The 14,329-nt window shown below is 37.0% G+C and overlaps 1 protein-coding gene across 1 annotated transcript in view; it reads right to left on the bottom strand.

Annotated features, from left to right (window-relative positions):
* The window catches only part of LOC117326412 (dedicator of cytokinesis protein 7-like), a 79,073-nt gene that overhangs the window by 46,122 nt on the left and 18,622 nt on the right, over positions 1–14,329 (bottom strand). Inside the window, 15 exon segments of the mRNA XM_033883160.1 lie at positions 413–571; positions 1,659–1,817; positions 2,163–2,379; positions 2,976–3,062; positions 3,788–3,814; positions 3,816–3,890; positions 6,698–6,842; positions 7,158–7,228; positions 9,213–9,330; positions 9,616–9,778; positions 10,355–10,448; positions 11,264–11,460; positions 11,833–12,013; positions 12,108–12,173; positions 12,441–12,590. Coding sequence (XP_033739051.1) covers positions 413–571; positions 1,659–1,817; positions 2,163–2,379; positions 2,976–3,062; positions 3,788–3,814; positions 3,816–3,890; positions 6,698–6,842; positions 7,158–7,228; positions 9,213–9,330; positions 9,616–9,778; positions 10,355–10,448; positions 11,264–11,460; positions 11,833–12,013; positions 12,108–12,173; positions 12,441–12,590 — 1,909 coding nt within the window.

The following is a 14,329-nucleotide window of genomic DNA, read 5'->3' as shown; positions in this document are numbered from 1 at the left end:
ATTTTTGTGAGCCTTCATTACTTTCAAACATTGAGAGGAGTTCCATACAATCTCTTATAAATGAAAACAAATTCAAGACAGATTTTATTGCATAACTTGCATTTTGACAGGTTTTAAAGTCATAAGTTTGAAGGCCAAAATCAAACAGTGGCTGCCATGCAATTTGTAGTGCCATTTTTATTTTACAACTTAATGTCATTGTTCACATTATGCTGTCATAATCAATTTCTGACTGGTACAGTCAATGTAAAATGCTCCAGGGTATATTTCACTAGAGATAAATAATAAAAAAAAAATGATTAGATAATCCTTTGATGATCTTTTTATTAGTTGGAGCTCTTTAACATAAGTGTTACTCCAAAAAAAACTTTATGCAATCATTTTTTAAACAAAAATCCTAACAAGAACTTACCAACTATGCCTTGAACCTCATTATCTGGACTAGTGGGGGTACTACCAGCTAGGTCAGGGTTGCTGTTACTTCTCTGATAGGGCTGCTTAGATACTGGCAGTGACGAGGGTCGCCCCAGAGTGTTGTAACCAGAGGATGAATTCAGGTTTGGTAATGTTGCTGAAAACAATTCTCAAGTTAAGCTTCCATACATTAAATAGTGTAACAGGATCAGTAATATGGCTTAAAATGATACACAAGTTCATGTTCAATACATAATACAGTGGACGCTGTCTAAACCACAATCCAGATATTTGTCCAAACAGTCAAGTAAATTTAGTCCTAATTCTTCCTTCTTTAACTAACTCTTTGAATTCAGTTAATCAAAAGAAGTTATTTGAGTTTTTTAACAAAGCTGACTCATGTAACATTGGGTATGGGTCAAGGTCATTGCTTTTCCCAACTTTGTCAGGTGTCACCCCAGGACATCCAAGCCATATATCTTGATTCTAGGCCATTAAGTTTGTCAGAAGAAGTAGTTTAAAGTGTTTAAACAAAGCTGACATCCATGACCTTGAATACGGACTAATTAGTTTCTTTTTTAAAACTGTGTTGGGATTCATCCCAGTAACCTACCAGGAAAATATCTTGATTCTAGGTCTTTTGGTATTTGAGAAGAAGTCCTTTAAAGGTAAAAGTTGATGATGGCAGAACAACAGATGACAAACGGATGATGAATGATAGATAGACGCTGGGCGAACATCACACCACAAAAAAGCAAAAAACAACTGACTTTTGCCCTTCAGGCAGGTGAGCTAACAAATTATGTAAACAAATCTTTCTGATGAATTTTGCAAACTGTTCAAAGAAGCTTTCCATTACATTTTAAACAAATCAATTAATTTTATGCATTATTTTTTTTATAATTTTTATTTTTGATTTTTCCAGTCTGAGAGTTTTTTACATCACAAAGATCCACACACACATTTTCTTTCACACACAGAATAATGAATATGGATGGGTACATGTATAATTGTCCTCATTGGCACATTACATCTCACTCATAAAATAATCATCACTGATACATTAATAAGTTATTTTCAAAGTGGTGATAATTCCATGCATTATTTAATTTGTTCATTAACCAGGTGAAATCACTTTTACCTGTAAGAGATATTTGTTAATTTTTCTGTATTTCTGTTACAGTATTAACCCATTATAAAGCATTTATCATATGGAGAACTTGAATATGAGAAAATATACTTACTTTGATGGACCATGCCTGGATGTGGGAGAGATGAGCAGAAGTGTATGTAGGAAGCTAGTAACGAATTCCGACCATTGTGATCATTCTTTTCCTCCAACAGTTCATGTACTTTCTTCACTATTTGTACCAGAGTTTCAAACACTGACTGCCCAATGGTCACTATACAGGATACAAACAACAAGGTAGTCATTAACTTTAGCTAAGTTCTCCTTTTCAGACTCTAGCCCCTGTCCCCAAGGGTTAAGCCAACCTGATTTATACAAATTATGATTGCCCTCCCCTAATGTTTTCAGACCAAATTTGGTTAAAATATGCTTTGGCATTAAGGACCACTATCATTTTGAAAGTGAAAGTTTACACACGGTACATGGACTAAACACAATAGCTGTAAGTCATCCGGACATTCCTGTTGTTTTGGAAAATTCATTGGAAAGACGGGAGAAAAAACAGTGAAAATTCATTTGTGTATCCTCATTCAATAACAAGAAAAGTGATTTTACATACTGGTTTGTCCAGACATGACCGGAGGCCGCACCATAAGCTGAATCAGTTTGTCCAGTATCAAATGCAGAAATTGGACTAGATTCTCTCCCTTGGCCAAGTGTAACTCTCCCAGGCTAAACTTCAGCTCCATTTCAAACTGAGCCTCATTCTTACGAGGAGGAAGTTTCTGATCCTGTGCTAGGCGACAGAGCGCTAGAAATTTCTCCAACCTGTCATCCTGAAATCACATCAGACACAAGTTAATTTTGATTTTTGGTTCAATCTGAATCTTCAATGAGTATAAAAGTTTGTAGGGTTTTTTTGTAAGAAAAAGATGTTCCTTTTGTGATTTCTGAATATCCATCATACATAATACACTTACACATGAAAGTAAGGAGACAAAAAATATCAGATATATCTGATTTGGAAACATTTGATAACCTTTCCACATTTTTGGAAGTATCTATAAGTGTCAAAAGACTAAATATATTTACTCGTCTGTATATGTACAGAGGATGTTGTCATAGTGTCAAACACCGATATAACATCCTCATCTGTGTATGGACAGAGGATGTTGTCATAGTGTCAAACACCGATATAACATTCTCACCTGTGTATGGACAGGAGATGTTGTCATAGTGTCAAACACCGATATAACATTCTCACCTGTGTATGGACAGAGGATGTTGTCATAGTGTCAAACACCGATATAACATTCTCACCTGTGTATGGACAGAGGATGTTGTAATAGTGTCAAACACCGATATAATATTCTCACCTGTGTATGGACAGAGGATGGTGTAATAGTGTCAAACACCGATATAATATTCTCACCTGAGTATGGACAGAGGATGTTGACTGTATCGCCACCTGGAAAAATCCTTTGTGATTGTCTACCCACTTCATCCCAGTTAGAGCTGTCTGTAAACAGTCAAGATCATCTGTACACCATGTTTATGCAATATACATTGTCAAGGTCATCTTTACACCATGTCTACCAAATATTTCTTTGCCAAGGTCAGCTCTAGACCATGTTTACCTAATATACATTGTCAAGGTCATCTGTATACCATGTCTACCAAATATTTATTTGCCAAGGTCAGCTCTATTCAATGTCTACCTAATATACATTGTCAGGGTCATCTCTATACCATGTTTACAAAGTATAGATTGTCAAGGTCATCTGTATACCATGTCTACCAAATATTTATTTGCCAAGGTCAGCTCTATTCAATGTCTACCTAATATACATTGTCAAGGTCAGCTCTATTCAATGTCTACCTAATATACATTGTCAAGCGAACATCATCTGTATGCCATGTTTATCAAATATACATTTCAAAGATGGATGTATAGAAGGTCTACCCAATATACATTGTCAAGGTCAGCTGTATACAATTTCATTAATGTGAACCTTGAATTCATCAAAACTCTAATACTTTAATTATGAATAAATATCTCACTAAAATTCAGTCATCAGTGTAATTACATGTAACAAGATTTGATTGAACATAACGATCATCATGCGTTGATAAAGAAAATTTCCAATTAAGATTTAAAAAGTATTATCAAGGAGTAAATTTGCTTTATGAACACTGTGAGAAAGCCTAGTCAATAGATATTAAAATATTTATATCTAAGCTTACATCTGGAAACAGGATGGAGTAGCTAGGGAGGCAATTTGTCAACGGATACTGGAAGGTTAAACTCCCCGACCATCAGGCGGCCATCTCGGCACAACGGCAGCCACTACAAACAACATATATCAGAAGGTTAAACTTCCCGACCAACAGGCGGCCATCTCGTCACAACGGCAGCCACTACAAACAACATATATCAGAAGGTTAAACATCCCGACCAACAGGCGGCCATCTCGTCACAACGGCAGCCACTACAAACAACATATATCAGAAGGTTAAACTCCCCGACCAACAGGCGGCAATCTCGGCACATCAGCAGCCACTACAAACAACATATATCAGAAGGTTAAACTCCCCGACCATCAGGCGGCCATCTCGGCACAACGGCAGCCACTACAAACAACATATATCAGAAGGTTAAACTCCCCGACCATCAGGCGGCCATCTCGGCACAACGGCAGCCACTACAAACAACATATATCAGAAGGTTAAACTCCCCGACCAAACAGGCGGCCATCTCGGCACAACGGCAGCCACTACAAACAACATATATCAGAAGGTTAAACTCCCCGACCATCAGGCGGCCATCTCGGCACAACGGCAGCCACTACAAACAACATATATCAGAAGGTTAAACTCCCCGACCATCAGGCGGCCATCTCGGCACATCGGCAGCCACTACAAACAACATATATCAGAAGGTTAAACATCCCCGACCATCAGGCGGCCATCTCGGCACAACGGCAGCCACTACAAACAACATATATCAGAAGGTTAAACATCCCGACCAACAGGCGGCCATCTCGGCACATCGGCAGCCACTACAAACAAAATGATAATTCATAACAAACAAGAGATCCCAGAGGGATCTTGGCGCCCACCATTGAATGATCTTTATAGGTTCCATGTCAGATTGATCTTTTCTCTACTTTTCCCTTCCTATAAGTCTTACTAATCTGTGTAAATTCAGAAACAGCCCTCTAGTACTTTTCAAACAAGGGCAACCTATATATAAAATTTAAGATTTAGCGATAATGGCTGTCTGTCGGCCATGTTGTTTTCCGATTGGTCCCAAAATGCAATACCAGGGACCAAGGGGAACCTACATATGAAATTTGAGAAAAATCCCTTCAGTACCTTCTGTACAATAGCGATAACAAACTTCAATTTTCAAAATACAAGATGGCTGCCTGTGAGCCAGGTTGTTTTCTGACTGGTCTCAAAATCCAATATGCATAACTAGACACAGAGGGCAACCTGCAAATGAAATTCAGAAAGATCCTTTCAGCAATTTCTGATAAAGAGCGATAACAATCTTCAATTGTCAAAATCCAAGATGGCTGCCTGTTGGCCATGTTGTTTTTCGATTGGTCTCAAAATGCAATATGCATAACTACGCACTGAGGGAAACCTACATATGAAATTTGAGAAAGATCCCTTCAGTACTTTCTGAGAAATAGCGATAACAAACTTCAATTGTCAAAATCCAAGATGACTGCCTGTCGGCCATGTTGTTTTCCGAATAGTCTCAAAATGCAATATGCATAACTAGGCACCGAGGGAAACCTACATATGAAATTTCAGAAAGATCCCTTCATAAGTTTCTGAGAAATAGCGATAACAAACTTCAATTGTCAAAATCCAAGATGGCTGCCTGTCGGCCATGTTGTTTTCCGATTAGTCTCAAAATTCAATGTGCATAACTAGTCACTGAGAGGAACCTACATATGAAATTTCAGAAAGATCCCTTCATTAGTTTCTGAGAAATAGTGATAACAAACTTCAATTGTCAAAATCCAAGATGGCTGCCTGTCGGCCATGTTGTTTTCCAATTGGTCTCAAAATGCAATATGCATAACTAGGCACCAAGAGGAACCTTTATATGAAATTTGAGAAAGATCCCTCTAGTGCTTTCTCAGAAATAGCGATAACAAACTTCAATTGTCAAAATCCAAGATGGCTGCCTGTCAGCCATGTTGTTTTTCGATTAGTCTCAAAATACAATATGCATAACTAGGCACTGAGGGAGACCTACATATGAAATTTCAGAAAGATCCCCTTATTAGTTTCTGAGAAATAGCGATAACAAACTACAATTGTCAAAATCCAAGATGGCTGCCTGTCGGCCATGTTGTTTTCAGATTGGTCTCAAAATGCAATATGCATAACTAGGCACCAAGGGGAACCTACATATGAAATTTCAGAAAGATCCCGTCATTAGTTTCTGAGAAATAGCGATAACAAACTTCAATTGTCAAAATCCAAGATGGCTGCCTGTCGGCCATGTTGTTTTCAGATTGGTCTCAAAATGCAATATGCATAACTAGGCACCAAGGGGAACCTACATATGAAATTTCAGAAAGATCCTGTCATTAGTTTCTGAGAAATAGCGATAACAAACATCAATTGTCAAAATCCAAGATGGCTGCCTGTCGGCCATGTTGTTTTCAGATTGGTCTCAAAATGCAATATGCATAACTAGGCACCAAGGGGAACCTAAATATGAAATTTGAGAAAGATCCCTTCAGTACTTTCTGAGAAATAGCGATAACAAGAATTGTTTACGGACGGAGGGACGGAGGGACGGACGGCCGGACGGACGGACGACGGACCACGGACGCAGGGCGATTTGAATAGCCCACCATCTGATGATGGTGGGCTAAAAATTAAAGACAAAACTTTGATGTAACATGACTGTGATGTCACATAAAGTAATGTCACATGACTGTGATGCTGCAACACTTGAATCCTTTAACATGACTTGTAATGTCACATGACTAATGCCACATCAGTGATGTCACATGACTAATGCCACATCAATGATGTCACATGACTAATGCCACATGACTATAATGCAACATGACTGATGCTACATGGCTGTAATGTCATTTGATTGTAATATCATATGATACTTACAGTATAGCCAACAGCCACCTCCACCGGTACAGGTTCATTTTTCTTGTTCTGACAGCTCAGGTGGTAGAATGTAAACAACAGGTGATGACCATCTGTAAGTTTGGCAGGAAGTTTTACTTTTATCTCTTCATAGAAGTCTGGGGACCTGTTAGAAATTATAAAAAAATATGGACCTCTTAAACATCAAATATTACTTCATATCATTTCATACAAGGTCAGGGACCCCTTAAACATCAATTATTACTTCACAAAAGTGCAGGAAATGCTTAAATAACAAATATTACTGCATACCAAATATTACTTCATACAAGTCTAGTATTAGTATGTACATGTACTTGCTTAATAGCAATCAATACAAGATTATTTTTCAACATGGCTTAAAATAACTTTAAAATCTTCATTTTAAGAACATTGTCCTATTTTCATTGATCACTTGATTGATTTATTAATTCACACCTACTTATTATGATAGGTCACTGAAGTGTATGCTTCTCTGGACAGCTCAGGGCAGTTAGATTTTCCAAATATCACCTGTAACATAGAATCCCACATAATCACATTCCTCTGAGCAGCTAGGAAATAAGTTTAACTGACAATCTGCATGAAATATATATACTGACCCGAAGGGATATCTAGGAAACAAGTTTAACTGACAATCTCCAAGGAATATATATACCGACCGGAAGGGATATCTAGGAAATGAGTTCAACTGACAATCTCCAAGGAATATATATACTGACCGGAAGGGATATCTAGGAAATGAGTTCAACTGACAATCTCCAAGGAATATATATACTAACCAGAAGGACAATCTAGGAAATAAGTAAAACTGACAATATCCAAGGAATATATATACAGTGGTCCCCCTATTTACGACCACTCTCAAGAATGACCACTCCATGTATGCGACCAAGTTTCGCGTTCACAGACGTTTGCTAACGATAAATTACCCCTTCTAAACGACCACCCCGCTAACCCGACCAACGACCGCTTAATCATGTCCCAAAAACGTGAAATGTACTTTGATATCCCTCTCGTGAACGACCAAGATTTTTGCAACGTTTAATGAAGACATTCAAATTATAGAATAATCAATAATAAAAGCGTGTAACGTCCAGCTCATTGAAATTCATGAACCCAGGTAAAATTTGACACATTGGATTGACAGGTTGTTTACACTGCGATAGCCAGCTAGTGAGCTGTTTTGTCCACCGATGTTTTTACAAACAAGATAATTACTCCTACCTTTTGTAGACAAATGGTTTGTTGTGATTTTCACAAATTTAATATATTGTGGAATCTGTACAGTACACGATGTATACAGAGCTATTATTAAATTGTACGTACAACGTAGGCCTACAGTATACGACAATGTGATGAAATTCCATTAGAGTGACCTCTCCTGTTACCTGTATGCGTGCGCATCGTTGTCGGTAATGAAAACAATTTATTACAAAGATGGCTGAACATCCTCAGCAGCCAGCAAGAAACGAAAAGTTTTTACACTTAAACAAAAGAGCGATGTTTTAGAAATGATACACAATGGTGGTAATGCAAGAAAGATTGCATCGGAACCAATGTCGGTAAAACGCCGAACTCAGATCCCGAGCTTGAAATTTTTTTTATTTTCTCTTCAACGGCTTACATAATCCGAGGGTTCTGATGTTAATTAATATCACAAGCTGCCTTGTATCTACGTAGTAAGATCGCCAGAAAATTCGGACTACAGCTTACAATAACAGATTAAAGTATTTAAGTAGTTTTGTTGTTGCTTTTCAGCTATTCGTACCTGCAAATTTTCTGTATTTTAACATTAGAGATAGGACGTTTTTCAGGGATGAGGGTGCAATTTTGTGGATCCTGCACTCAAGCGTGCCTATTTACGTTTTTTGCTTATTATTCGAGATATAACGTTACACTTTAATTTTGTGAAATAATTTACACATGCAACAAGTAAACCAAATTCAAAACATTACTGACAGAAAACATTGAAAAACACATTTGAACTTAACACAATGAATTGTCTATGCATATAATGTAATATGTACTAGCTTGTGTGATCATTGACCTCACTGACATCACTCAGATGACAAAACTCTCAACAAAGACCACCCCCGTTATAAGACCACCTGATGCCTGTCCCATAGGTGGTCTCATAAGAGGGGGGCCACTGTACTCCCTGGAAGGGATATCTAGGAAACAAGTTTAACTGACAATCTCCATGGAATATATATACTAACCAGAAGGGATATCTAGGAAATGAGTTTAACTGACAATATCCAAGGAATATATATACTGACCGGAAGGGATATCTAGGAAATAAGTAAAACTGACAGACTCCAAGGAATATATATACTGACCAGTTTAACTGACAGCCTCCAAAAAATATATATACTGACCGGAAGGCCAATCTAGGAAATAAGTAAAACTGACAGTCTCCAAGGAATATGTATACTGACCAGAAGGACAATCTAGGAAACGAGTCAACTGACAGTCTCCATGATTATATACTGACCGGAAGGGCAGATGTATCCTCCTCTCCATTCATGAATTGGACTTTCACTGCTAGGTTTCTGGCTGACCCCTGCCTGTTAGCAAAGTTCAAGCTCTTGGGGTAGATGTACAGCAGATTTCTGGTGTATAAAGAAATACAGCTGTCAGTGGTTTATAGTGTTCAACATAACTAGAGCAAACATTTTCATAATCATGAAGCACTGGCAACAGAAAATTTCCAACTAGATTTCCCTGAAGCAACAAGGTATGGCATCTACCAGAGTTCAATAATTGAACCCCAGCACCTCAGTGCCAGAAAGGGTACGAGCTGTGTTTTTTATTTAACGAATCATTAAATTCTTTTTGCTGGGTTGTACACATCCCGAGAAGGGCAACTCAAGGATTTTTTTTGTTGGGTCTGTTACCTGTAGGTGGAATAAGGGTTGTACACTTCTCGAGAAGGGAACTCAAGGATTTCTTTAGTGGGTCTGTTCTTTTCATCCGGGTAAGGTTCAACCTTCCAAAGTTCAGGTGTTAGTGTGTAGCGAGGTTCAGCAGGGCACATTGATATGTCCAACTTCAGAGAACCTATGCATAAAAAAGTATTATTAGTTAGGAAATACTGTAATTCTTTGTGTATTGCCTGCTGCTTTAATTGGCTGCACAAGCCAAAAGAAGTGTAATCAATGACTGATTCTAGAAACCTTTTCAATGCAAAACTTAACATTTGTAAATAGTTTTATTGATAATATTGTTATGATAATCCAATAAGGCTAATAGAGTTGTGCCACTTAATTGACTAATAAATTTCTAAATTAATCATGATGACCTTGGTCTTAACCACAGAGCCTTGAAATACAACTTCTTTCAAGACAAAATTTCATGACAAATGAACATGAACCCAGCAGGTATTTGTGAATCTGAAATTCAAATTTAGCTTCCTGAAATCCCCTCAAGATATGAAGTCAATTGAGTGATGATCATAAAACTTTTTTTTCACATTTAAATTTTATATTCCATAAAGGGACATTACTTCATAAGTGTACAAATACATATTTCATTAGTCACACAACACCAATTTTTTCATTTAAATATGGTTTGAGCTAATTGAGAGGAAATAGGTCCAATTAATGGTATATTGGACCAACTGACAAGTAGTTTTACCTGGAATACATTTCACACGTTTCAATATACTGGATGGTCTTTTTAAATCTGCCAGGAACTTGTACAAATCCTCATCACTCAGCTTATCAGCCTCCTGCATTCACAAAGTTTCTCGTTTATTCATCAAATTATGTTATTAAATGCATTGTATTAAATACAAAAGAAATATATTTTTGTTAAAGGTTGAAATTTCTACCAGAATCTAGGGTTCAATAAAGATATATGGGATAAATTGTAGGTAGGACAGGAGAGATATAGTCAACAGGTCAACTCTGTAATGACAGACATTCAAAATCTACGTTTTTTCCATATTGTAAACACAATCCTTTTCTGAGTGAGCTGACATCATAAATTAAATACTTTCCTATAGATTAATACAAGAATTACACGTAATTATATGTCTCGCCTGTCCCACTTTGTCAATATAGTAAGTTATAAACTATTAAACTCCAAATTCACTAAAATTTCAGTATATTTGCCAAAAACAACAAACAAGAGACCCTTGGAAGGAATAAATTTCTGGACGAAACTCTGTGTTGGGATCACTCCTCCTTACTCCTTACATAATTAGTTAATTTAGGAAATTGTGCAAGTAACTTCCTGATATAAAATTGTTAATTCATTGGCTACTGACATAACAAAACACGTACCAGCTAATCATAATTGAATATAAACCAGACTGATTCACTGTTTTAATGAAAATGATACTCCTGTAAAACAACCGGTTACGAAAATATTCACTGCAAGTTGAGACAAAAATGGTTCATATCAGTCTTCCTATAATCGACACAAGAAATATTCATATACACCATAAACTGATTTAATAATCCTTATAGACTTTAATTACCACTGATTTAATAATCCTTATAGAATTTAATTACCATTATGTAATCACATAGCACAGCTCACCTGTTTGAAGAAGCTGGAGACTGTAAGAGTAACTGGTCTGAAATTGTCAAGACTTGATCCATAATCATCAGGAGAACTACCCCTCTTCTCATACCCTGGTCTTCCTCTGTCCATGGACCCACGGCGAGATGCACTCTCATCCCGAGCACGTTTACGGAAACTGTCATATTGGCCAGGTACACCAGAGCTTCTTCTGTCTGTGTAAAAAGTGGTGCTACCTAACTTCATTCAAAGCCAAATTTATTTTTATCAATTATCAAAGAACTGAGAACAGGAAGAAGGTAGCTGGGTATATTTTACATAGAATTCTTACTGTCGAAACTGAATTTTTAAGCATTCTTCGAGTTATCATAGTTCAAGATAACAAAGTTTGAGTGTAGTTTCATCAAAATCAAGTAAAATTTCAGACAGATAGAAAGACAACCTGCTAACATTTGACTGACGTATATAGAACTATTAGTACCTGAGGATTATATCAGGCAAGCAAATTCTGAAGAAGGAACGAAACATGATTAATTCAATCTATTAAATCTGGTGTGGTGACATAAGCTGCTGTGTCCTGTACATACCTAAACTGGCTGTCCTGTAGGTATCTGTATCTATCTTGTCCACAGAGGCCTCTCGTTCTAAACTGCCTGCTCCACTCACTATATTCATTAGATAAATAGCTGTCCAAGCAAAAGGCATTCTGTACTTCCCAAGTCTCTCACAGAACTGGGCAGCATTACCACGTAGTTTGTCTTCCTTGGCCTGTGTGTGAATATGAGGAAAGGTTGAAATGTCATTTCTGAACATCCAGTGAGTCTTATATTATATTCAATGGAACGCCAACACTGTCTCTTACCTTGTCTTCCTTCATGTAAGGCTCAGCACACTCCCCAATATCACCTTGCTGTAACACTTTCTCCAACTGTAAATATAATAATATACAACTTTTCTATAGCCAATCATTGCAAAATTACACTTAATACATGTATAATAATTGTCCAAGTTCTAGTATTTATCTTATAACCAAGAACACATTTGGTGATGAGGGGTACCAATGCTGGACATAGATATTGACCCTTATGACCAGGAACACATCTGTTGAGGGGTACCAATGCTGGACATAGATATTGACCCTTATGACCAGGAACACATCTGTTGAGGGGTACCAATGCTGGACATTGCTATTTACCCTTATGACCAGGAACACATCTGGTGACGGGTAAGTGATGCTGAATATACAGGCTCTGCTCATTGTAGACACATCCTGGGCTGGGGTATGTCCACGAATCATCTGCTTCAGATTATCTGGGTTAAGGTCGAAGTAGAAGTTTTCAGATATCTGGAATGTAAATATATCAAAGATGTTAACCTTGAAGATTATCAATGAAAATAAGATAAAAAAGAAAGTCTAGGAATGATAAAAAATAAAGATGTGGATACATTAAACAGGGCAGAAGTGTTTATTCATAAAAGGAGTATTGTCGTTCAGCAGGTTATAACCATTGTAAACAAACAAAACTACTATTTGGCATGATAAGAAACATTTTGACAGTAATAAGGATACTGATCTACAAAATATCCTGGAAAACATGTTTAGAAAAAACTCCAAAATCGGCAAGGAGGCATAGGTGAAGATATTCTGGGATTATTTGTCAAAAAAAAAACATCATGAAGTTAACTTTGAAAATCTAAATGGGTAAATACTTTATAGTGAAGCTGAGAATGTACACTGTCACATGTACTATTATAACAGTACTGTTACGTAGTCATTTCAGTAATGGTAAATGGAAAGCTTCAATCTAATGCCAATAACTCTTGGTCTACACCATTATCACATTTGTTTTTGTTTTATGAGATGTGAATTTTCTAAAAAAAATATGAGTATTGTTAATCTTAATTACTTCTTAATTGTGTTTAATTCAGGATTGATATTGAAAAAAAATGGCCTTATAACTTAAGTATCATTCCATACAACAAAAGAGTTATGGATTTTGTTTAAGTTAAAGACCCGATCTGACCCAGTTGAATATCCCCCCGGACAGCCATTAAGCCTATTAGGACAACGGCACGCCTACAGTGAGATAAGCAGCAGTGTTGTGATATAAATAGTAATAGTGAGACTGGGCACATGGCTGTGTTTACATGTGTACAATACAATAACAACATACTCACAAAATTGATGTTAATCCACTTAATTTAATTTCTCCGACTGTAAATTTCACAGACATACCTATTCCAAATGTTTTGCACGAATTTAAATGTTTGTTTTGTGTAATTCTTTTTACCAGCTTGCCTTCTAGGGGCATGAGGGTCCCGCAGATATGAAATAGATGTGTATGGTCTGTTGACATTTTCATTCCAATGACATGAAGCGAGGAAAGCACGAGTCTGATATTGCTTGCTTCCAAAGGCAATATGCTTATCCTCATAAATGTTCAGTGTATTGTTGAAACTTTCAACAAAATATGTGTCCTTTCCTAGTTTGAAATCTTGAGGATTTTTATACACTGTAGAATTTTGAATAACACAACGGAGAAGTTTTTCTGCTACTGGATCAGTTATCACCAGTCTGGAAGGCTCATAATTTGGATCTTTTTGACATCGTGATGGTTTTGGGCAATCTGTATGGTTATCACGATAATGCTCCACTAAATTGTCTAGTAGCTTGGTCAGAACATTGGCATCACCGTCACAGTTTCTAACAGCCCAGTGGAAATGAGTGGCGATGGGTTCAACTTTGTCGTTAAGTTGTTCAGACCAAATCTTTCCCTCTTTGTACTTTAGTCCTGACGCTACAGCAGACAAAGATTTCTTCATACTCTTAATACCATGCCATGTATCATTTTGATTTTGGGTGAATGGGTGATCTTTCACCAGTTTGTTTATGGCCATATTTCTATTGTGTGTATGTGTCCTTATAGAAATATCCTGACTTTCAAAATATTCATATATCTTCTCTGTTCCCATCTTCTCATGACGTTGTGTAACTGGTTCATCAACCTTACTTATGTGAACACAGTCAAGAACTTTGTGAGTTTTGTCTCCAATAACCACCACACTGGTGTCTTTGGAATTTTT

Source organism: Pecten maximus, chromosome 4 (genome assembly GCF_902652985.1).
Source record: "Pecten maximus chromosome 4, xPecMax1.1, whole genome shotgun sequence".
NCBI lineage: Eukaryota > Metazoa > Mollusca > Bivalvia > Pectinida > Pectinidae > Pecten > Pecten maximus.
The sequence above is the reverse complement of the archived record's forward strand: the minus strand, read 5'-3'. Positions and strand labels throughout refer to the sequence as shown.